This window comes from Tilletiaria anomala (assembly GCF_000711695.1).
Source record: "Tilletiaria anomala UBC 951 chromosome Unknown K437scaffold_13, whole genome shotgun sequence".
Lineage (NCBI taxonomy): Eukaryota > Fungi > Basidiomycota > Exobasidiomycetes > Georgefischeriales > Tilletiariaceae > Tilletiaria > Tilletiaria anomala.
In genome coordinates this window covers 131686-153222 of record NW_013547009.1, presented here as the reverse complement: position 1 = coordinate 153222, position 21537 = coordinate 131686, and the positions used below count along the sequence as shown (strand labels likewise).

At 53.8% G+C, this 21537-nt stretch overlaps 6 protein-coding genes across 6 annotated transcripts; 2 read left to right on the top strand and 4 right to left on the bottom strand.

Annotated features, from left to right (window-relative positions):
• Positions 1 to 49: 49 nt before the first annotated feature.
• K437DRAFT_281506 (uncharacterized protein) lies at positions 50 to 4395 on the bottom strand (the record flags this gene model as incomplete). Its single annotated transcript, XM_013389564.1, has 8 exons — positions 50 to 331; positions 386 to 448; positions 894 to 974; positions 1068 to 1256; positions 1318 to 1532; positions 1736 to 1812; positions 1856 to 2701; positions 2885 to 4395. The coding sequence occupies 8 exons, from the start codon at positions 4393 to 4395 to the stop codon at positions 50 to 52; spliced, it is 3264 nt and encodes a 1087-aa protein (XP_013245018.1).
• A 2029-nt stretch (positions 4396 to 6424) lies between these two features.
• Positions 6425 to 7519, bottom strand: K437DRAFT_254551 (uncharacterized protein). Its single transcript, XM_013389563.1, is given in 5 exon segments — positions 6425 to 6504; positions 6636 to 6641; positions 6653 to 6765; positions 6843 to 7236; positions 7321 to 7519. 1 exon segment carries the CDS (start codon positions 7210 to 7212, stop codon positions 6880 to 6882), a length of 333 nt encoding a protein of 110 aa, XP_013245017.1. The 5' UTR covers positions 7213 to 7236; positions 7321 to 7519; the 3' UTR covers positions 6425 to 6504; positions 6636 to 6641; positions 6653 to 6765; positions 6843 to 6879.
• A 334-nt stretch (positions 7520 to 7853) lies between these two features.
• Positions 7854 to 12140, top strand: K437DRAFT_272709 (uncharacterized protein). Its single transcript, XM_013389562.1, has 11 exons — positions 7854 to 8226; positions 8285 to 8340; positions 8415 to 8854; positions 8931 to 9118; positions 9234 to 9364; positions 9441 to 9806; positions 9874 to 10984; positions 11062 to 11288; positions 11350 to 11512; positions 11573 to 11779; positions 11841 to 12140. The coding sequence occupies exons 1-11, from the start codon at positions 8024 to 8026 to the stop codon at positions 11998 to 12000; spliced, it is 3252 nt and encodes a 1083-aa protein (XP_013245016.1). The 5' UTR covers positions 7854 to 8023; the 3' UTR covers positions 12001 to 12140.
• K437DRAFT_244132 (P-loop containing nucleoside triphosphate hydrolase protein) lies at positions 11573 to 14576 on the bottom strand. Its single transcript, XM_013389561.1, has 8 exons — positions 14002 to 14576; positions 13562 to 13932; positions 12978 to 13496; positions 12809 to 12912; positions 12662 to 12735; positions 12477 to 12600; positions 12250 to 12414; positions 11573 to 12186 (listed from the first exon to the last, which is right to left on the bottom strand). The coding sequence occupies exons 1-8, from the start codon at positions 14491 to 14493 to the stop codon at positions 12059 to 12061; spliced, it is 1977 nt and encodes a 658-aa protein (XP_013245015.1). The 5' UTR covers positions 14494 to 14576; the 3' UTR covers positions 11573 to 12058.
• A 906-nt stretch (positions 14577 to 15482) lies between these two features.
• Positions 15483 to 18949, top strand: K437DRAFT_221188 (PLC-like phosphodiesterase; the record flags this gene model as incomplete). Its single annotated transcript, XM_013389560.1, has 5 exons — positions 15483 to 16541; positions 16568 to 16687; positions 16814 to 18117; positions 18406 to 18542; positions 18768 to 18949. 5 exons carry the CDS (start codon positions 15483 to 15485, stop codon positions 18947 to 18949), a joined length of 2802 nt encoding a protein of 933 aa, XP_013245014.1.
• A 60-nt stretch (positions 18950 to 19009) lies between these two features.
• On the bottom strand, positions 19010 to 20815 carry K437DRAFT_254546 (sterol-binding-like protein). Its single transcript, XM_013389559.1, has 3 exons — positions 20344 to 20815; positions 19809 to 19947; positions 19010 to 19540 (listed from the first exon to the last, which is right to left on the bottom strand). The coding sequence occupies exons 1-3, from the start codon at positions 20431 to 20433 to the stop codon at positions 19407 to 19409; spliced, it is 363 nt and encodes a 120-aa protein (XP_013245013.1). The 5' UTR covers positions 20434 to 20815; the 3' UTR covers positions 19010 to 19406.
• Positions 20816 to 21537: the final 722 nt, after the last annotated feature.

The window sequence follows — 21537 nt, the reverse complement described above, 5'->3', positions numbered from 1 at the left end:
GCTTTTCATTAAAGTCTTCTCGTACTGATAAGGCGCCCTCTGCGGCCAGCTAGTTACGATTGATGGCAGCTTGGAAGCGGCCCCAAGCCGTTTCTCGTGCGGCTTGGACCTCGGCACGCCGCTGGACCCTGTGTAGTCTCGCCTCTTCGCGCTCCTTGACGATATTGACACCCAAGATCTTCGCCAGATCGTCCAGTGTCAAGCCGTCCCGGTACTTGCCGCCTGTGGCGACGTCGGTCTGCTTCGTCTTGCGCGAAGCGATCTCGACAATTTCCTCTTCGATCGTGTTCTTCATCCGGACGCGGATGGTCGTCGTGTTCTGACTTTGGGACTAGCATGTCAGCAATGACTAGAGCTCGGCTAAACAGACCATTTGTTTGCTTACGCGCGTCTGTCTGATCCTAGAGATACGCGCCATGGCTTGCGCGCTGCGCATGGGCAAAAATCGCTTTGTCAGTTTTAATTAAAACAATTTCAGTCTTTCTATAGCACGTGTCCCCTTCAAGGCGCGGATCAAGGCTGGGTTCAAGAACGTAAGCGACGTTTGCCATGGTTAGTGTCAGGCCTGCCGCCCCCTCATGAGCTCTCATGGGAACGAGCAACACACGCACGCCATCAGGGTCTCGGAAGGACTGAAGTGCGTTCGACTGTTGTTGCTCTCTGCTGGTAAAGGATGCCGCCGAAATGTCATTCTGCAAGAAAGCTTCGTGGGCATACTGCAATATCTTTCTCCAATGCGAGAAGACCACCGCTTTACAAGTCCCGACCATGGATAGGCGCGCTCTGAGGTCTCGGATAATTCCGCGGATCTTGGCACCGTAGTCACCTTGTATGTCTTCTCCATCATCTTCCTCATCATTCTGTTCTTCAACTACCTGGGCTTCTTCACGAACCTGCACAAAAGTAGCCTTCTTGAATGGCATTCTGCAGTTTGGGCAAACAGGTTCCTTCCTCCCAGCCAAGCGCTCTACGCACTGTACGCAAAACGAGTGCAAGCATGGCAAGACGCCGAAGGTGAGGTTGAGTCCGCTGCCATTCTCCTTAGCTTCGAGGCAGATTTAACAGACACGAGCAGTGCCATTGCCCTTAGTGGAAGCGCTGCTCGCCTCTTCGCGAGGCCGATTGCGTAGGTACCGCACATCGCGAGTGGTGGCATCAAGCTGTTCATGCTGGGTGACCAGTTCATTCTTTAGGCGATCCATCTTTGCCCGCGGTTTGAGGATCCAGCCAATCTGTTCGCGACGTCCTGTGGCGCCCTACAAGCCAAGCCGTCTCAGTCAGTCAAGCAATCTTCCTGCTCGGCCAGGGTCGACTTACCCCTCTGAGCCGGTTCCTCATCACAACCGCATTGTCAAAGATGAACCCATTGGCTGCTGGCCCCACTTCTTCTGAGCCTGCATCGCGATCAACGAGATGGAACTCCGGATTTTCCAAGTCTGCTTCAGAAGCATCGCGATAGATCTTCTCGTAGAACAGTAGAGTCTGGCGCTCTGGATTGAAATGCATGGGCGGGTCTGGGTTACCGTCAAGAGCTGTGTCAAGTCAGTATCGCATCTCTTCAAAGGTGAACTCTTGCGCCATTGCTCTCATGGCTTCGATATCTGTCCCATGCTTAGCTGCAGCACTTTCACCTTGTTCGCCAGAAAGATGTTGAGCATTTGGACATTGCACATCGGCAGACGACGCATCATGATTGGTCTGATCAGGAGCATAACCTATCGGGGCATCTGTGGACTCCTCGGCATGTTCCACCGCCGCTTTCTGTTCTTGATGCGCAGCATTTGCTTCGGCTTTTTTGCGCTCTTCTGTTGCCTGAAGCTCGTCATCACAGACGTTGAGCGCCCATCAAAACAACCTCCGCATCTCGTCGTCGCTCGGAGGCTCGCCACCATCCCACTTTTGGCCCTTCAAATTCGAGTAAAACTGAACGCCAAATGCAAGTTGCAAGGTAAGCGTGCAGATGTGCGCCCTGCGCGTGCGCAAAGCGCGCTCATTCCTTTCGAGTAGACGGTCAAAGAGCTGCAAAAAACTGAGGCGCGCATCTGAGCCGAAGTCGTCCGAGTGCTGAGGATGCGAGACGAGCTGGCGTAGTGAGTTGACGGAAGTGAGGTCTGGCGTGCGCCCTGATCTGATGGCATGCACGAACTTCTTGCGGAACTCAGCGACATTTTTGCTGTAGAGGGTGTGCTCCAAGCCCGTCATCTTGAGGTCCAGCCAGATTGTCTCGTTGCTTGGCAAGTCGAGTTCATCCCGCACATGGTCCTTCGTGTGACGCCACATGAAACGAGGGAGCAGAGAGCGCATGCGATAGATACCAAGCGCGTCGGCCTTTTCAAATGGGATCTCAAGCAGAGTCTTAAAGTGCCGGGCCGATGCGAGAGGATCATGATCGAGGAAGACAAGCAAGCCGTGCAGGTCTGATACGCCTTGTGTGATTGGTGTGCCCGTAGATGACCATCCGTTTGTACGCCAAAGCTCGTTGCAGATGCCTGCGACCTTTTCGGTTGAATGCGAGATCATCTGCGCCTCATCCACAACGACTCTATGCCACAGCACCTCAAGCGGACAGGAGCGCGGAGTCGATTGAGAGAAGGTGATCCGGCTGCACAACCTGAGCTCGGAAGTCAGGAATTCGTAAGTTGTCAGAACAATGTCCAGGTCTTGGAGCTGCTTGCACGCTTCGCGGATCTCCTCCCGATAACTGCGTATAGACCAAGGGATCGTGTTCACCGTGAGCATCAAGACTTTTTCCGATGGTCCGGCCTAATGCTTGTGGATCTCTGTGAGCCATTGCTCGGCGATAGCAGCAGGAACGATGATCAAGGTGGCCTTTGATAGCAATGGACACTGCTCGGGAGCCATCTTTTGAGCCATTTGCCAAGACCTTGAAATGTCGCAGTAGTCCGGAGTCCGCGGGTTGGACGCGATGAGAGCGAGAATTTCAACAGTCTTGCCCAAGCCCATCTGATCGGCTAAAAGTCCACCAGGTTGCAATGGATGCGCTTTGAAACGCTTTGCACTGAGCATGCCGGTCACTTCTTCGAAGTAGAATGTCCCGCATTTGCCAGGTAGGCCGGTAGAATTCTCTGACACGGCTCCTTCGTCATTATTTTCCGCCTTGACTCTCTTCGACTGGTGCTGATCGGCTGATTCGGGCACTTTGGCGCGAAGTGCCGTCCAACCAGGGAAGGTCCGGGCTTCTGAGTCCTCGGTCATAGGTCTTTCTCGACGCAGCATCCACGAAAGAGCCTTCCTTTGGTACAGCAGCATTGTCGAGTTGAGTGAGCCGGCCGGAGGAGTAGCTTCTTCGTGATCAGAAGCAGGTCGACAAGCTTCGAGAAGAAGCTTCGTGCTGTTATTGAAAGGTAGCTGATCAGATGTCATCATGCTGTCGAGCTTCTCTTCATCTTGGTCTCCACGCAGGTCGCCCTCTGACATTCCGGCAACTGAATTGTTGCATGGATCGAGCAGAACGGTTGCCCCCGTCTTGAGGCCGGATCGACCTCTCGTCGTCTTGTTGGACGCCAGGGCCTGCGCGTCCTGTGGAATTCGCCTCGGTTCCTCCGGCAGTGTGTAAAACTTGTTGGGAGACTGAGACCAGTAACTAGCCGTAGTGTCGATCTCGAGGAGCGAACTCGGACGGTTCAAAATAGCGTTCATAAGCTTTCGCATCGCGGCCGAGGAAGCGAGAGGAACCTTGGCTGCCATGTCATGCTTTTTCTTTGCTCTGAATTCGACAAATGGATTGTCGAGCGGAAGAGTGCCGTACTGCAGAGCTTCCGGAGTCAGAGAGACGTCAGCTTTCAGGTGTCCAGTCATGGCTGGTGCGCTCCTTTCACAAAATCTTTGCATTGCTCGATGTCGATCCCAGCCTGATAAAGTGATCACCGAGTTCATGAAATCGAGTGCACAAGTGTCGAAAGCGGTGGAGGTTGTGAAAGGCGGACGCAGCGAGATCCTCCCTTTGAATGTCAACCACCCGCGACCCTCCATGTCTTGGTTGACAAATGCGAGCGGATGTGGTGCGATGCCATCGAGGTCGATGTATCCAAAGACGGGACTTTCAAGCCGGCCAGCAGCCGTACACGTGTCTTCTTGAACTTCGAGAAGCGCCTCTCGTTTGGCTTTTGCCTTGCCTTTGCGGCTGGCCGTGCCTGTTACTTTTCGTTCCCCAGGCTCCTCCGCAAGTCGAGCCGTGATGCTTGGGTTTATTTCGCGGTAATTCTTATAGAATTGTGAACCAATGCCATGTTTTCTCAACATCACAGCACGCTTCGACTCCCAATTCGGATCGTCAGGCGTGGTGTACATATTGACAGCCGCTCTGATATCCCAGCAAAGGGACTGTGCGTGAGAGTAATCGTCCAGAAACTGGCCGAACGCATTAGCAGCCATGACGAAGCGCTCAGCTCGATCAAATTCAACTTGCGCGTGAGCGAAGACTGAGAGCTCCACATCAGATGGCGATTTGGGCGCCGTTGGGCGCTGCGCACGACAAGAGCGAACATGGGGTAATTGTCATTGAATGCCCTTCTGGGATAACGAGACACGTGTGCCTTCATGCAAGTACTGAGCGATTAAGTCAGCAACTGCGAAGAACCGGTTTTTGGCGACCTCTTTCTTAAGGTTCTCTTCCTCAGCAACCCTCCTCTCGGCCTTGAGAGCATGGTGTCGTGGAATCTTGGCAAAAACTTTGAGCACTTCCTTGCGGTCTGATCCTTTTGCTACCAATGGACCGGCCTTGAGCAGATCTTCTGAAGACAAACATGCTGTACACACTTATGCTTCTAGCACGATCTCTGGTGCATCATTGAAATTTCTCTTTTTTTTCGGACTGCCAGGCGCCGTCGCCGCAGCTTGATTGAGAATGGCGACCAGATTGGAGGAAACTGGGATGCCCCACTCGTCGGCGCACTTGAGAAGGAGTCGATCCCCAACCGGGCTGAATGCGTACTTTGAAGGGTAACCAGCAGCTTCCAATTCTTCTGAATAGAGTGAGTACAATACTTAGAGTAGCTCATCGCCGGGCCCACCTATCCAGCCATGGGGCGATGGTGCGCAGTTCAACAAGTCTCTCTCCCTTCGCGCATCTTGCGGGCACGGTAACTCTTGTCTGTTCCAAGATTGGTGCTCGCATGCAAAATTTGAATAGGTCCTTTGGGTATCTCCACAGGCTCGAATACTGCTAGCGCTTGCTATAGACGCCGCTCATCCTCTACAGCGATGGCATCTTTCGTTGATACTGAAGCGGGAGAGAGAGGGGCTCCTTGCTTGGTTGACTTCTGAAAACTCCTGTTGGAGCGGCGCGCCGCCGGTATCATTTCACCGCTGCAGTCTGAGCCAACACTAATAAACACTATCAGAAATGTCTTAGAGCTGCCGCCAGCGCAACAAACAACCGGTCAGCACACTGGCTAGCCATTGCCATGATGGGTGCACTACGCGTTTTGAGGCAAGTACGGCGAAATGGTTCAGTGTTGCGATTGCAAAGGCGTGACGCCCACTCGCGTAGTGTGGGAATGTAGGGTTACACGTCGCGCACATTTGATTTCGAATGATTAACACAAATACCAGAGACTCTAATGCCTCGGGTGCTGAATTGGTTGAGAATCAACTCAGATCCTCGTTGAGAGAAACGCTTGACGAGATGTTGATGAGACTATATACTCAGTCACACCTAACTCTTTACGCACATCGACAAAACCGGTCACACAGGCGCACGCACCTGCACAACTGCACACACGCGGTCATCTCCACACGCGGAACTGAAGTCAGTCGTGGCTCGTCTAAAGGTTGAGAATGCCTGGATGGGAGCTTGCGCGCTGATGGACCCGTATATAGACATGATGGTACCCACACGGCAGCTGACAAGCTGGAGCGCTCCAATGCAAAACGACTTTTCGGGGCTTCCTCAAACCGTCGGCCGCATGGTCTCTGGTGTCTCCCATCTCACAGTCTCAGAGTGAAATGGTAGAAGATGCGTCGGTACGCTCCCGCTGCTCTGACTTGACGGATGCGCTGTGGCTATAGTGGGAAGCACCAACGGCATTGCTCTGGCGGGTGGTCATTTTAGAGGCAGATACCAAACTCCTGTAAACAAAAGGCGATACGCCCGTTTCTCGCTCCGCGCATGAATTCATAGCAAGATTGGGGCCATCGTGCGTTACCTACTCATTCACGGCCCCATACCGCGAATTCCTGGCTGCTATGCGCTGCTTCAATCAGACCACAGCTGACTTGCTACTTCAGTCGAAAGCCATCGAGAATACTAAGCAAGCGCGCAGAGTTAGCGCTTCCGCTCACCTTACTGGCACACTGCTCTGTCGTTCTAATGAAAACATCCCTGCCAGAACTAGCATAATGGCCGGAAGGAACGTCAATACTGCTTTCTGCAATCTGAGAGCGTCGAACTTTGATACAGGTTGCCACGCTCGGCGAAGGGCTCTGCACAGTGACCCGCAGAAGGCCTAATCTCCACGCATGATAATGTCTGTTTGATGAGCCTCTTCTCAAGTCAAACGAGGAAGTCAGTGAGTGGGACTGAGAGGATGTGGCCTTGATACTCCAGTTCACATTTCTATACCGGATAATTTTCGGGGCTGTGAATGGAGTCGAACCTACTCCGTAATCGGTACTATTTTTCACACTCACTGTGTGCGAGCACCTATAATTCGGGTCGCAGATTGGATTGGCCGCATGACACAACAAAACACCGCCCGTCAGCAGCGATGTGGCGCATGTTGCTGGTCCAAGTCTCTCTGCAAACTGCAGTTGAAGCGTGGTATATCTCTAACCTCTCGTTGTAAAGAGCCATCCGATAGAGTGGCATGTATGACACCCACCTTATTACCGCACCGACCCTGCTCGCAGGGGTACGGGCTACATGCACACAAGTGCAGTCGGTTTGTCCCAAGACGAGCCTCTCCGAGTCTGTAGGTTCAGGTTGAAGTGGTTGACCAGCAGCTCGCCCTTGTGGTTGATGGTAAATGCCGAGCAGAACAGCGTATCTTGACCACTGAGCGTTTTTCTACCGTAAAATTTGCGCGATGTTCCTAATACGGATTCGTCACACCGTTCGATCACAGAGATGACGAGATCGATGTTATTGTCAGAGGCGCCGGGCCGCAGCCAACGAATGAATGGGTCATGCACGTCAGTAACGGGCACTGACGAGGCGTGGTACCGTGCGAACCAAGCCCTCCCCTCTGGCATGCGAGATCAGATTACCGTGCCGAACTGGACAGACCAGTACAGTGCGAAATCAGCACACTAGCAGATGACACCACGGAGTGGCCAAAGCTGACAATGTGTCGTGCTTACATTCATCCCTCGTGGTTACGCGCTGACGAAAGCTTCAGGGAATACACTGGCAATTGGCGCATCGTATACATACCCTTGAAGGCATTTCGTGGAAGATTCGGCGGCGAGTATTTCGACTGTCTAGCGTCTTATCGAGATCAAACGCGACAGGGGAATTGTGCACTGCACAAAGAATCACATGCCCCGCTGCTTCAAGCTCTGCACGGGTCAATCTTGACGAATCGGTGGCTCCACGCTTCAGGACCTGTGCAATGGGCACAAAAACTTCAATTTTCCTCTCGTCGAGTAGCCTAGCGCAGCAAATGAAGAATATCACGTTTGCCCTCCAACAATCCTGGATCGTATCTAGATGTATTCGAAAGAGGACCATCATCCAAAAGTGGCCCGGCAATCACGGTATCGATCCTCTTTTGCCGACAGAGATAACGAAAGCGGCAGTGGGGCTGGCCAAGACAAAGCCTGCGGGGGGTTCCAAGGCTATATATAACCCTAAGGCCGGATTTAGGCGCCACATGTGAGTGTAAACAATTCAACGTAAACCGTTCACAACGAATGGGGAAAACATCGACCTTCTGAATGACATGTTTCGACAGTGGAGTCAGCGGACCTCTCAAGACCCATCTTTCGTAGACACAAGTGCTTGCGGTACATGCACGGATGCAGCTGGTGCGGCCAGTTCATGCCTCTTCCGTAAAGCGCTGCAATGCCTTGCGACCTGAACCAACGAGGGCGAACACCGCTGGTCACGATTTCCGGGGCGCTCGTGTCCTACCTGCACACCGTGCTTGGCTTCCTCTCATTCTTTGGTGCTCTCGTTCTCGCGCTCGGCTGGCATTACAAGCAGGTCGTCAAGAATGGGATTGCAGGCTGGCCGGATGAGTGGTGGCCTAGCGTCAGTGCGACAATGTGAGTCATTTGTCGGCCTGGATGATGGGGCGAATGCTGATCACTTTTGCGTTTATAGCGGAGACTGGTATCCGGAGCGTAACGTCTTCCAAATTGGGATCGCTCTTATGAGTGGTATGCTTTCCACTTCTCCTGCAAAAATTGCATGTCGAAGCGCTCACGGTGAATCCCATCTTGTTCCCCCCAAGGTCCGCGCTTCGCTCTAGTCTTCCTTTCGGCTCTCCTCGTGTCCCTCGCGAGCCCGTCCCATTCCAGACGCGCTGTCATTCTGGCTATCACCGGAACGGCGCGCACCTTTGCGTGTGGAGGCTGGGTCTATGTCACTTCGACAGACGACCATGACTTCCACGATATGGCCATGGTTGCTTACTTGCTTCTCACACCAGCCTGGATGTACATTTCTGGTACGAGCCTATCGCTCTCGATTCCTGCCAATCCACAGAGGGGCGACGCAACAGCCGAGAGTCAAGTAAGGCTAAACAAGGGTAACAGGTTGCGCAAGATTGCAGCTGCAGCATTCTTTGGCATGATTCCATTCATGGTGTTCTTCTTTTACCGCCACAAGGTCCTCGAGATCCCCGGAGCCTACACGCACTACGCATTCTTAGAGTGGGGGTTGATTGTATTTGTGAGTTTTGCTTCACTTGCGTACATTCGATTCGCTAAATATTCAGCCTCATTCTGGCTCCGGGTTTCACTTTCAGGACCTTCTATTTGACGCGGCAAGCGTTTACGATCTGTCCCGCTTGGAGATTCACATCGTCGAAGCCACTGAGCCATCAAAGACTGATGGCCCCTTACGTCTCAAAGACCTTGTGGACGGTGCGTTCATACGCGGCGGCCCACAGGAGGCTATCGCGTCCGGAGCTTGGAATGCAAGTGAGACACTAGGGTACGCATCACGACCGTTTCCTCTCCACATCATTAAGCGCTGATGGGCCAGGAGTAAACATGTGAAATAGTGCCTGTAAGAAGAACAAGACTGACATGAATATCTTGAGAACCAGGCGGCTGTTGCCTCGCTTAGGGCGAAGTTCAAGCGAGAATGCAGTAGACGAGCAGCTCAAGGGGCACAACACAGCCGCCGAAATGGGTCCCACAAGAGTATGGATCGCCTTTGCGTCGGATGTGTACCTCAGTGCGTGCACGGTTTGGAATCTACGGCTTCCACGAGGCTCGCTGATTGCTCACCGGATGCTATCCGTAACTTTTAGACTTTGTCTTCTGGACGAACACAACTGGCCTGTTACCAACACTCTTCTTCTTCTCAGTCTACAATTTGTCCATTGGTGGCGAAGAAGCTGCTGTGCTATCACAAGCCTTCGCTCTGGGACTACTTTTGCTCTTGTGGCCGATACGGAAAGCGTTGGTGAGAAATGATGGGCATGTGGGCTTGATCTCTAGTAGCACACTTGCGCTGCTGCACGCGCTCACCCTGCCGAGCATGGCCTGCTGGTGGTGGAGTAGCCAGCATGGCAGACTCTTACTCGTCATTCTTGGCGCCGGCCTTGGTAGCATTGCGCTTGCTGTTGAATGGGGAAGGGCTTGGGAGCTTGGTACTCTGAATCGAAAGCTCTCCAGTGAGTGTTTGTGAGATTCGCTGCATGAGCATTGCTCCGACTGATATATCATGCTCGCGGTGTACAGCATGGCTATTTGCATTACTCATCACCAACGTCGCCAAGTATGCCAACCACTCTAATCACCCACTTTGGGTGTTCATGAACAACAGCAATGGTGGCCAGAATCTCATTGGCCTCACCCTTGCGCTTGCCGCTCTTTGCGAACTCTACTTCCGTCCTACCGAAACCATGCCTGCTGCAATCAAGAGGCGCTTCCGCACCCCCCGCAACCCTTTGCATGGGACTGTCGCAGCACTTGGCCTTGGATCGATGCTCTACGCTTTGCCCATGTTCATCAGCGACAGCGGAACCATGATCGCTTGGACGTGGACTGGCTACCCTGTGAAGGGCCCGATGGCGCTCACCCATGGATGCTTCGTCATCGCTTTGATGGCTATGTCGGTGTTGCTGGCGCACAAGCTGTCCGCAGGACCAACAGGAAGCGCACTCGCCAGACACCCAGCTTTCTTTGCTCTGGGATGCGCGGCTTTCTATGCCTTGCTGAAGCTTAATGACTGGCCAGCCTTTCTCCTCGGCGCGCTACCCATAGCATTCTGGCTGCCAATCACCATGCATCCTATCCTCCAATTCGCCATGCAGTTCAACCCAATTCGCATCTCAGCAGCTGCATGGCTTGTTGCAAGCATCATGGTCTTTTTCGAGGTTTTAACGGTCGCGTATGCCTTCGTACCGGTTATAGGCCCGATGATGCGCGAAAAGACATGGCTGATGCTATGTGCTCAGCAAGCCTTCGTGGGGCTCTCGCTTCTCTATTGCAAGCCTGATGGGCAGGAGCCTGAGGCAGAGGCAAAGGAAGAACCGGTTGCTTACAGAACTAGGAGCCTTGACAGCACCAAAAACAAGGACTCCCGTTTCTTCAATGCACTACTGGTCGGACTTGTCGCTGCCGTACTTGCCTCAGCGACGGTGCCGTTCTGGAGAAAGGTCGCAGTCACCCCGACGAGCCATCCAGAAGAGCGACTAGTCACTGCCGGGATCCATACAGTACACTTTGGACACGATCAGCACCTGTACGACTCCACGCGTAGACTCAGCAGCATCTACAAGGAGATGGATCTCGACATTATTGGAATGCTTGAAACGGATCTTCACCGCGTCGTTTACGGAAATCGAGAGTGCGTACTATACGGGATTGAGGCCCAGGGCATATGTTTACGAGTGTGCTACTCATGTTTGCGCCCTCGGTTCACAGCTTGACGCAGTGGCTATCACAGGAAATGGGCATGTATGCGGACATCGGTCCGTCGCCCAAGGGCCATACCTGGGGTGCGGTTCTGCTCAGCAAGTTCCCCATCATCAATTCTACACACCATCTACTGCCTTCGCCGCACGGCGAGCTCGCTCCTGCGATCGAGGCATGGCTCGACATTTATGGGGTTCAGACGCAAGTCATAGTCAGCCATAATGGACAAGAAGAGGGTGAGCACCAGGCGGTGGAAAACCCTCTTGCCCAGCCACTGAGTCCTGCCTTTGCCCCCAGACCCTCTTGACCGCGAGCTACAAACTAAGCGAATAGCGGAGCTTTTCTCGAACGCGTGGCCAAACCCCGCGCTGTTCCTCGGCTACGTCGTTACCAAGCCACACGCGGAGAGGCCTTCGCCTTATAAGATTCTGTTCGAAGACGGTCGCATTCAAGATGTGGAGTGAGTGCCGTGATCGATGTGCAAATGTCTTGATTCGTCTAATGTGATGTGCAATTACAGCCCGACCGATATGGATCGATGGTGCGAATACATCGGCTTCCGTGCGCTTGAGCGTGTCGGCTATGTGCGAGTCAGTCGATTCACCGTATCCGACACAGAGCTGCAGACAATCAAGCTGCGAATCCCACCGATCGGCTACCAGCTGGATCCGGATACGGACCCCCGTCCGCAAAGGATGAGCAACGACAGTCTGCCGCTCTCCTGGCAGTGAGTGTTCAAGCACGCGCCTCAACCTGCAATGGAACTGATTGACCATTTCCTTTAACAGATACCCGTGGCATTTCTACGCGCCGACAGCGATGGTGTACAACCAGCACATGTACTTCCCGCGATATCTGCCGGACTACTTTGCTGTCGATCGATTCGCCCCATACGATCAATGGAGCGTTCGATGGGAGCCACCAGCTGAGCAGTCTGAGAAGGTTTAGGTGACGTCAGTCATGTAACGTGACGAGAAAAAAGGACATTCGGAAACATGCATTTGAGTCATGAATCCCCATCTCTCTGGGTGGGAAGCGCGATTTGGCCAATGAGCTGCTTCCTTCCCTCCCAAGGATGCCCATCGTTCTTCTCTCGCTCCCATTCCTCGAGCAAATCAAGGTCAACCACGCGGCCTGTATGCAAAGGTGATCAGGCTCTCAAGCTTTTAAGTGACGCTAATCCTTCGTGTAACTCACTGCCTGCTTCAAAGATGCGCTGACAAGCGGCAGGCCCAGTACCGTCCCGTGCCCTCAACACTATCGGCGCCGAGGGCATGACCGCCGCATTCCCCCTGCCCTTGCCTTCTCCCTGCAGTAATGTTGCTCCTGGTTCTGGAGAAACAAATCGGCGTGACTGTAATTCTGAAACAAGACGCGTTGTTCAGCACTACGCGAACATCGTCTGTCAGACTGGAGGGACTTACCAGGAGGCAGGAAGGATTGCACGATAGGATGAAGGTAACGGGGCTCATAGCGATACTCCTTTCCGTAGTCCAGATCTTTCATGAGCTTTGTGGGAGCGTTGCGTATGTGAAGAGGTACCGGATACTGTCGTGAAGAAGGTATCTGGTCATTGAAGCACATGTATGAAAGTGGCACAAGCCCTCACGCTTGCTTCGTCTTTGACTGCCTGACTGGCCCTTTGCCATGCTCTGTAAGCTCTAGTATCCTTCGGACTTTCGGCTAACATCAAGGTACGCAATCAGCGAATTCATCGTGATATCAGCTAAGAGAACGCGAGGTAAGCCAAACTTACCTAGATACAGAACCAATTGCGCAAGGTTCTCAGAGGCTTCTGGCAACCCGACGACCTGCACTGCCATGTACGTTGCTGTTGCCATTTGTAATGCCTGCGGGTTTCTACTCGAGTCGTTAGATCGTCAGACTTTCCATTCGTACGTTAGACGAGCAAGCTGCCTGCTCACCCGCAGCAGTCCTCCGAGGCTGCAACCAAGAGCCTTCTAGCGATGTAAAGCGGGTCATCTCCAGCCTCCACCATACGTGCGAGCCAGTACATGGCCGCATTGGCGTCCGACCCTCTTATTGACTTGTGAAGGGCAGAGATGGTGTCATAGTGGTTGTCGCCGCTGCGATCGTACTGCAATGCAGATCGCACGGCGCCTTTTAGTCGCTGAATTGTCGCCTGTGGATCCTCTTCTTCGTCTGAATCTTGCGTGACTGCCATGGCCAGTTCAAGGCTGTTCAAAGCTGAGCGCGCGTCACCGTCAGCATTTGCGGCGATATACCGGAGAACTTCGTCTCGTGGCCGCGTTTTTCGAGTCGTAGATACAGGATCTGAAGGAGCGACAGCGTTGGCGCTGACCGCGCCCAGTGCGATACCGAGGTGAAAGGCTTTGTCACGAGCTCTCACGAGTATCTTGAATAGATCTTCACCGCTGAGCTTTTTGAGCACAAGTACTCTCATTCGGCTTAACAGTGCTCCGCTGTGAACGAATGTAAACCTTAGCGAAGAACGGGCATCTTTCGCTCCCCCCAATGCGAAGCTCACACGATTCGAAATGATGGATTCTCGGTCGTTGCACTGATCAGTGTGATGCGTCCACTCTCGACTGCTGGCAGGAAAATATCTTGCAGCCCACGGTTGATCCGCTGAAATTCATCCACGAAGAGGATGGTACGCTGGCCGGACAACTGCAGCCTATTCACAGACTCATCAAATATTTTCTTGATATCATTCGTATGAGTAGTCGTCGCAGAAACTTCGACGAAGCGATACGGCAACCCCATAGCAGACATTTCGTTTGCCAACACACGCGCCAGAGTCGTTTTGCCCGTTCCAGGTGGCGACCAGAAGATCATGGACGGGAGTCTGCGTTGCCTCATCAACCCTTTGAGCGCAGTGACTGCTTCCATTTGACCCTGTCAGCAAAATGTGATGGTGAGTTCGGAACGGAAGGTGGTCTCTAAGGCGGACGGGGCAACACCCACCGTGAATTCATCCAGATGGGTCGGGCGCATGCGCTCTGCGAGCGGCTGCGCATCAATCATGCGCTGTTTGGAGCTGTTAACTGCCAATTTCGGCTGATTTAAAGGGGGTGGCCCGACCTTGCTGGTGCTTGCACCTGGCTGAAGCGGTTCAATACTTGAGTTCACATCAACAGACCGGAAAGTCGGCCTTTTGGTGCCTCGGTTGGGAGCATCAGCTTCACCGTCGTGCCCGCGCTTGGAAGAGCTCTGAGCAGAAGGTTGCGCTGCAGTTGGAGCCCTATTGCCTCGCCCTCCAAAAATTCCCGGTATTCGGCACGTACCGTTGGCATCCTGGCTGGATCTATTTACGGACGGCGGAGATGGATCCGGCTTAGATCCATCAATGGTCTCGAGACACAAGTCAAGGTGCCCGTTCAATGCATCGAGAAGGACTTCCTTGCCACAGCTGGGGCACGTCACCGTAGACGGACTTTCCCCGGTTGTGCGCGACATTGGCCTGTTTATGACTACTGCGAGTCCTTGTGCCTTGTTGCTATTTAATTATGGCCTTGCCTGTTTGCTGTCCCTGGTGGCCGTGCTTCTCAGCAATCACCATCCCAGTCTTTGCTTGAAGAGGGTTGATCGCCGAGATCAACGCGTTGACGCGTTACGCGCCGATCAGCTTGTGTGAAGATGACGCGGGGAGGAATTCACCTGACTCTCCCCAGACCACGGCCAAGAGATTTCAAACTGTCGCTGCAACATGTGCTGAAAAGCAGTGCAATTGCAATAGACATCTTCACAGGCTCGTTCGTAAATGCAGGGAGGAAGCAAAAGCTTACCCTTATAGACCGTGCAACCCCTGATCTGTGACCAAGATCGGTGCGATTTGGTCAATACGTTCCTATTGCAGGGATGGTGCAACGGTGAACGCTGAGCATGGGGCGCGGCTCTAAGGCGCCCTCCTGGTGTAGCAATCTGATATGTCGACACATCGTGAACCAAGCGAGTCTGAAGACAGCACAGAGCGGCCGAGGGAGCGCGGTGGCTGGCAATCTACATTCGCAAGATGGCTCAAGGGTAATGATGACGCGAGACTTGTGCAACAGGATCAAAGGCCCTCGACTCCATCCCCAAGGTCATCATCCTTCAGCCTCTTCGCTCCGACCGGGAGCACTCCACCGGTTGACATTCAACGTGGCAGGCGTGAAAGTCTTTCCTCAGACTCACTCTTTGCCCCCAATGCCCTGTCGGCATCTCCAACAGCCATCGAGCCCTCGGTCACTGAAAGAGCAGAAAATGCACCGGTCATACCAGGTCTGGCATCCTCGGCAACGAAAGGCCGGTCTACGAGCGTCGGGCGGTCCTCACGAACAAGCAGACCATCCAGCGCGTCAAGCTCAGCAGGCGGGAACGCAAGCGGTCACAGTCTAAAAAATGTGCTTGCGCATGGCGCGCAATCCATCAAAGCGCACAGGGACGCAACCCAGACTTTCAAGTCCATGCGTGACAATGCCGGCGTCGAGCAACGCAGGACACCCAGTGGTAGCTCAGTTGCAGCTTGCGTAGAGAGCTTGGACACAGCGGAGCTATTGCTGCGCTCGGCTGGTGTCCCACAAGGAGGTCGGCTGGAAGGTCAAGGCCTGGCTGAGCAGGTCGCCCAAGGAGCTGCTTGTGCGGCGGGACCAAGCGCCTCGCTCTTGGACCTTCCGCACCGCGTACCGAAAGAACTGCAAGCTGGGGAGCCCATGCTCAAAGTCACATCAAAGAAGGTTATGCAAAGGAACTTCCGATTGGACGCTGATCGAGGGCAGATTCTATGGGACAGCAAGAAGCAAAACAAGGGCGAGTTTTTCTGCCGAGCATTCTTGAGATCGACTGACCCTTACACATCTTCCATCACAGTCAATCTGGAGAGCATATGTGAAGTCAGGTGGGCATCTGCGGCAGCGGCATACCGATCATCTTTGTCTATCTCTCCCTCGCATGAGCCGCGCTGGGTATCGATCATCTATCAGCGCTCTGGCGAATATAAGGCGCTCCATCTCATTGCCCTTTCCGATGAATCTCTTGCTCGATGGAAGACTGGATTGGAAGTTCTGCAGAGTGCACGGTGCGCTCTTCTTGGTCTGGACACGCTGGGCGATGGCAGCGGCTCCCAGGGCAAGGAAAGCGTTTGGCTACGGCAGCAGTGGAAAGATGCGGACAGCCAGACGCAAGACGAGAAACTCGATTTGAACGAAATCTTCAAACTCTGCAAGCGTTTGGGCATCCAAAGCAGCCGAGCGGACCTACAACGGAGATTTCAAGGCGCAGACCAACAGAAGAAGGGCTACTTGGATTTTGCGGCATTTCAACACTTTGTCAAGCTCCTGAAGAGACGTTCCGAGCTTGAGCTTCTGTTTAACTGCTATTCTCAATCTCACTTGGTGACCTGCGAAACTGGGCAGACATGCCAGACCAAGGATACCAGCCACCCTATGACTCGCGAAGCATTTCGGAGGTTCTTGCAGGACGAGCAGAGGGTAAGTGACTTATCTGCCCACAAAAGTCTACGTCGTGTCTGACTCGGATCACGTCCGTATAGGTTGTTCTGGATGAGGGTCAGCTAGATAGGCTCTACGATCGACACGCCGACCTTGAGTCGAGCCTTCTAACGCTGGAGGGATTCTCAAATTTTTTGTTGTCCGCGGACAACTCGGCCATCGTAGACCAGTCCACGACGGTCATGCCTGACCTCAAAATGACCTCTCCGAACAAGCAGCGCTTGTCTGCCAAGACTACCAACGAATTGCTCGCCAGTGCTTATGCTGACGTGGGACCTGCAACTGAGCTCGACACAACGCGCAATTCTTATCAGGACATGGAGCGCCCCCTATACGACTACTACATCAGCTCGAGTCACAACACTTATCTCGTCGGTGGGCAGTGGAAAGGGGACAGTACTGTCGAAGGCTATGTCCGCGCACTACAGCAAGGCGCGCGCTCCGTCGAGCTCGATTGCTGGGATGGGTCCAACAACACTCCGCAGATTACCCACGGGCGTACTCTAACAGGCAAGGTGGCGTTCGCAGACGTCATTGCTGCGATTGAGAAGTACGCATTTGCCAAATCGCCTTACCCGCTTATCCTCTCCATGGAAATACACAACGACATTGCTCAACAAGACGTCATGGCTCAAATCCTTCGGGAGACGCTCAAGGACAAGTTGTTGACGGAGAGGCTTGCAACTTGCAAGAACCCTGACGGCCTGCCAAGCCCCGAAGAGCTCAAGGGAAAAGTCCTCATCAAGGCGAAGAACTTAATCGTGGCCGAGGCAGAGCGCGCAAGAGCAGAGGCAGCTGGTGAATCAAAGGCAGAAGCTTGGCACGCTCCTTCGGAAGACTATTCTGCATCAGACGACACGACTGGATCTGATGACGGGCTTGCATTGAACTTGCGCGAGCGTGCTTCCCCCTTCGGCAGCCACTTTTCTTCACGTCATCCAGAGGAACGTCAACCGAGGAAAGTGCTCATGTCGACTGCTTTGGCATCGCTGCTTATCTATACCGTGGGTGTCAAAAGCCGAGGTATCAACAAAAAGGAGGTCTATGCTCCCGAGCACATGATATCCTTCTCGGAAAGGACAGCATTTAAATATGTGCGCTCTGCGCCAGACGACCTCATCAAACACAATCGGTCGCACCTGAGCCGGATCTACCCAAGCATGTCGAGCATCGCTCGATTGCATCAAAGCGCCAACTTTCTCCCGCACCATCTTTGGGCGATCGGCTGCCAACTGGTTGCGCTCAATTGGCAGACGGCAGACCTGGGCATGGAACTGAATCAAGCCATGTTCATCCGCAACGGCCGGTGCGGCTACGTTCTCAAACCTGAAGGCCTGCGCGAAAAAGAGTTGGTCAAGAGCAAAGGGCAGCGGATCCGCCTGGCTGTCGACTTAGATATCATCTCGGCGCAGCAACTGCCGCGTTCGCGCGACGCGACGCGGGATGCTACCAAGGAGAAAGACAAAGATGAAGAGGCAGACATCATCAGTCCGTCTGTTTCCGTCACGCTTCTTGCACCGCAGAGCTGGGGCCCTCAGCCAGCCACGCGGACCCCAGCCACATCGCGAATGAGCGAACTCGTGGAATCTGTGTCTATGCTCAGGGTCATGCCCGACACATCGCCGAGACGCGTGTCAACTTCCCTTGGAACCGGACACTCGCGGAATCCAAACAGCAGCTCGAAAGAGGACGCGCAGATTCAACCGCCAGGCGCAAAGGCGGACAATATTGCACTCTCCGTCTCCGAATTGTCGGATGCCAATTCGCAGCCCACGTTGAGCGTCTTGGGAGCCGCGACGATCGCTTCTCCTCCTTCCCTTTCTCCCTCGCCCTCGGCCACGTCCGCTGCTACGCCCGCTGCTACTCCCGCTGCCACGAGCACCGCACGTCTCCAAACAGACGTGGTGCGCAATAATGGCTTTAATCCGATTTGGAACGCTAAGCTAAGCGTGCCGATCGAAGTACCAGCCGAAACGTCTCATCAAAGTCAGAGTCAGAGTCAAGGCAACAGCGGAAGTGGCAGCAGTGCCCACTTGGATCTGAAGCAGCTCACACGAGGCATGCTCGATCTGTGTTTCCTGCGCTTCCAGGTCCACGCACACGATGCGGACGACCTTGGGCGCATCGAGGATGCTTCTGGCAGCAACCCCGTCGCTGCTGCCGCCCACGATGGCGCTACTGCCGCTGCTGTCACGTCTCCGCCGCTTGCAACCAGCGCTGCGACAACGCATGCATCGCAAGCGAATGCGAACGCGCCTGCGATCGCCAGCTACACTGCGTGCGTGGGCGCGCTGCAGGAAGGTTATAGGCATCTGCCACTCTACGACTGCCACCTCACGCAGCACCTCTTCTCCACGCTCTTCGTCCGGATCCGGTTCAGACTTGTCGGCGTTCGCGGGCCGGAACAAGAAGCGCAGAAGTGAAAAGGAAAGAGCGGGTGACAAAGGAATATCCTCCTCAGGGCTGTATTTGTCTGCAGCATCGTCACGCTGTAGCAATGGATGATTCCCAATTATGTCAAGGCCTTTTAGGATACTGATTGTGTCCATTTAGTCCGTGCCCCTACAGTCCATTGAAACGCGTGCTGTAGGTCAAAATACAGCCTGACTACACCGCCGAGCCGCAGAAAGCAGGCAACAAACGAGGAAGCGAGCGGCGGGCGCCCATGTCATCGCAGCATTTATCCTCCCTTCATATCATCATATCACATCTTCCCTTTCAGATCCGTTGACGGCAGAATGAATATTGCGCTGCAGATGATCATTCAAAAGCAAAGGCCAGCCAGCGGCAACGAGGGCATGCGCTCTCGCTCTCTTGGGTGTCGCCAGCGTCCACAGCTATGCCTCGCAAAGGAGCAGACAAAGCAAGGTAGATTTTTCCTTAGAGCTTGGCCTTCTGAGCCTTGAGGACGCTGTCGAGTTTGGTAGCAAGCATAATGTTACCCTTGACCTTAAGTTTGCCGCTCATGAAGGCTTTTTGGCCGTTGAGCTTGCCATCGGCCATGTCCATAAAGGCTGTGTGAACACCGAAGGCGGGAGTGGTGAAGGAAGGTGGTCAGTGACAATTCGAAGTGATTTAAGGTCTATCTGAACCTGTTCAGATCCCTGGATCAATATAGCAGTGTGACACAATGCAAGCTCGCGATCACTGTGAGGCTTGGCTGGGGTATATGCGTTATTTGGCAGAAGTGCCTACCCAAACTTGCCACTTCGAAAGCGAACCAACCCTCACGCCCGCTATCGACAGAAATCATTCTTAACAAATCCAAGAGAAAATACTCACTGTCGTCGGCAGTGTTGATGGTCACGTCAGCCTTGCCCTTGGCCTTGCCCTCATATGCCTCGCCCTCCTTCTTGAGGTCGATGGTGTAGACGAGCTCGTCACTGCCCTTCTTGATGTGCAACTCGAAGACACCGTTGGTCTTCAAAGATGGAGAGGAGTCGAAGTGAGGTGCGATTAGAAGCCAATGAGAGGAGATCGAGTCGCTTGTCAGTCAAACAGGATCAGTGTGGGATCAAGCGATGGACGAAGGGGAATGGGGTACAGCAAAGCCGAACGAAGCGACAGCTAGTAACTCAGCATAACCAGCAGCGAGCAGTGACGAGGCGCTCTTGTAAGCAGCCATGCACAGTATGCAATGCTCGCAAGAGCCAGGCGCATGCAGGTGCACTGCGCCTCTCACGCGACTGCATATAGACAGGCACGGACAACCGCTAACCCGGGTCTTGGCCTGGGCTCGATCGCTGCCTCGCTTTTTGAAACCGCCTGGCAAAGCAGGAGGGAGAGATAGGGAGGGGAATCGGGAATCGTAATGTACCTTCTTTATGATGTCCTTCTTCTCCTTGTCGCTCATGCCCTTCAGGCCATTGCTGATCTGCTGAAGAAGGTCCTTGCTCTTGAACGACATTTTTGCGTTAGTGTAGATGTGTCAATGGACAGGGGGGAGGTGTGCTTTGTGACGTGTCAGACAGTGTAACGAGTGATGGATGGGAGGTTATGAAGTGGGGGATGTAAAAGGAGAGAAAGGATGAAAGGAGAGATATTCGAGCGGCGAGAGGCACGGGGTGGTCGCCCGGCTGGCTGGATGGAATGGGACATGCAACAAGCAGCTTGAAAGCGTCAATGAAAGCGAAGCGTGTTGGAAGCGCTTGGGGAACGCCCGGCACGGTGCGAGAGATCTGGCCGGCCGAGGGGTTACGCAGTCTTTCAGACAGTGACTGGACCCGTGCGTGAGTGCGTGTGCCTGGGGGGACCGGGGGAAAGCGAGGGCCGTGGACCGGCGGTGCTGCTACGCTGCCCCTCTGCTAATTCAGTGTGAAAGACTGCTCCGCTCTCTACTACCTGCTGGGGGTCGCTGCAGAGTGCGACCTGGTGACGGTCATCGGGCTTCGGGCTTTTCCTGTTTCACCAGCACATCAGTGTCAAAGCTGCGAAGGCAGAAATCCTGTCTTCAGGACTCGAGCAATCCAGCGCGATCAATCCGTGTTGCACTCCTATTGCCAGTATAGAATCGATTGGTTCCCCATTTAACCCTATTTATGTCACATGACTGACGCCGTGTAGACTCCATTGCAGTTTTCCAAATCCACCTGCCACCTCGACGACTGCTGTCTAGCATGCTCACTCGACTGTTCTATCTGCTGACGGCTAACCTACGCCTGCTCCTGCTGGCCTCCTGCGACCTGATGCGCTCTTCGTTTCTATCCTTTTCTCGAGTCGTTTTCCTTACTATCGATGCGCCGCCACCCGCTTTCGCAGGGGTTCGCCGTGTCATCTGCAAGTACTTGCCTCTATTCTGTTGATGCATGTTTGCCATGTTGTCGTTGTCGGTTGTCGCCTTTGCCTAATAATCATTAATATAATGGTTCCTTCCTGCTCGGTGCTCCTCTACAGGTAGCGAGGAACTGTGGGCGCTTCTCCTCTCCATTTGCCTCAAGTACTTCTTCCATTGCAAGAAAAGATACATGGCTGTCCGTGAAGGCTACGCGCTTCTTCAGATTACTCAATAAGA

Coding starts and splice junctions, on each gene's coding strand:
- K437DRAFT_254551 (XM_013389563.1), bottom strand. CDS start 7,212: ATGCCAGAGGGGAGGGCTTGGTTCGCACGGTACCACGCCTCGTCAGTG.
- K437DRAFT_272709 (XM_013389562.1), top strand. CDS start 8,024: ATGCCTTGCGACCTGAACCAACGAGGGCGAACACCGCTGGTCACGATT. Junction 9,365..9,440: donor TGCGTCGGATGTGTACCTCA/GTGCGTGCACGG, acceptor CGTAACTTTTAG/ACTTTGTCTTCTGGACGAAC. Junction 11,780..11,840: donor AGTCTGCCGCTCTCCTGGCA/GTGAGTGTTCAA, acceptor TTCCTTTAACAG/ATACCCGTGGCATTTCTACG.
- K437DRAFT_244132 (XM_013389561.1), bottom strand. CDS start 14,493: ATGTCGCGCACAACCGGGGAAAGTCCGTCTACGGTGACGTGCCCCAGC. Junction 13,497..13,561: donor AATCCATCATTTCGAATCGT/GTGAGCTTCGCA, acceptor ATTCGTTCACAG/CGGAGCACTGTTAAGCCGAA. Junction 12,187..12,249: donor GCGCATCTTTGAAGCAGGCA/GTGAGTTACACG, acceptor CTTTGCATACAG/GCCGCGTGGTTGACCTTGAT.
- K437DRAFT_254546 (XM_013389559.1), bottom strand. CDS start 20,433: ATGTCGTTCAAGAGCAAGGACCTTCTTCAGCAGATCAGCAATGGCCTG. Junction 19,948..20,343: donor AGAAGGACATCATAAAGAAG/GTACATTACGAT, acceptor CCATCTTTGAAG/ACCAACGGTGTCTTCGAGTT. Junction 19,541..19,808: donor CATCAACACTGCCGACGACA/GTGAGTATTTTC, acceptor GTGTTCACACAG/CCTTTATGGACATGGCCGAT.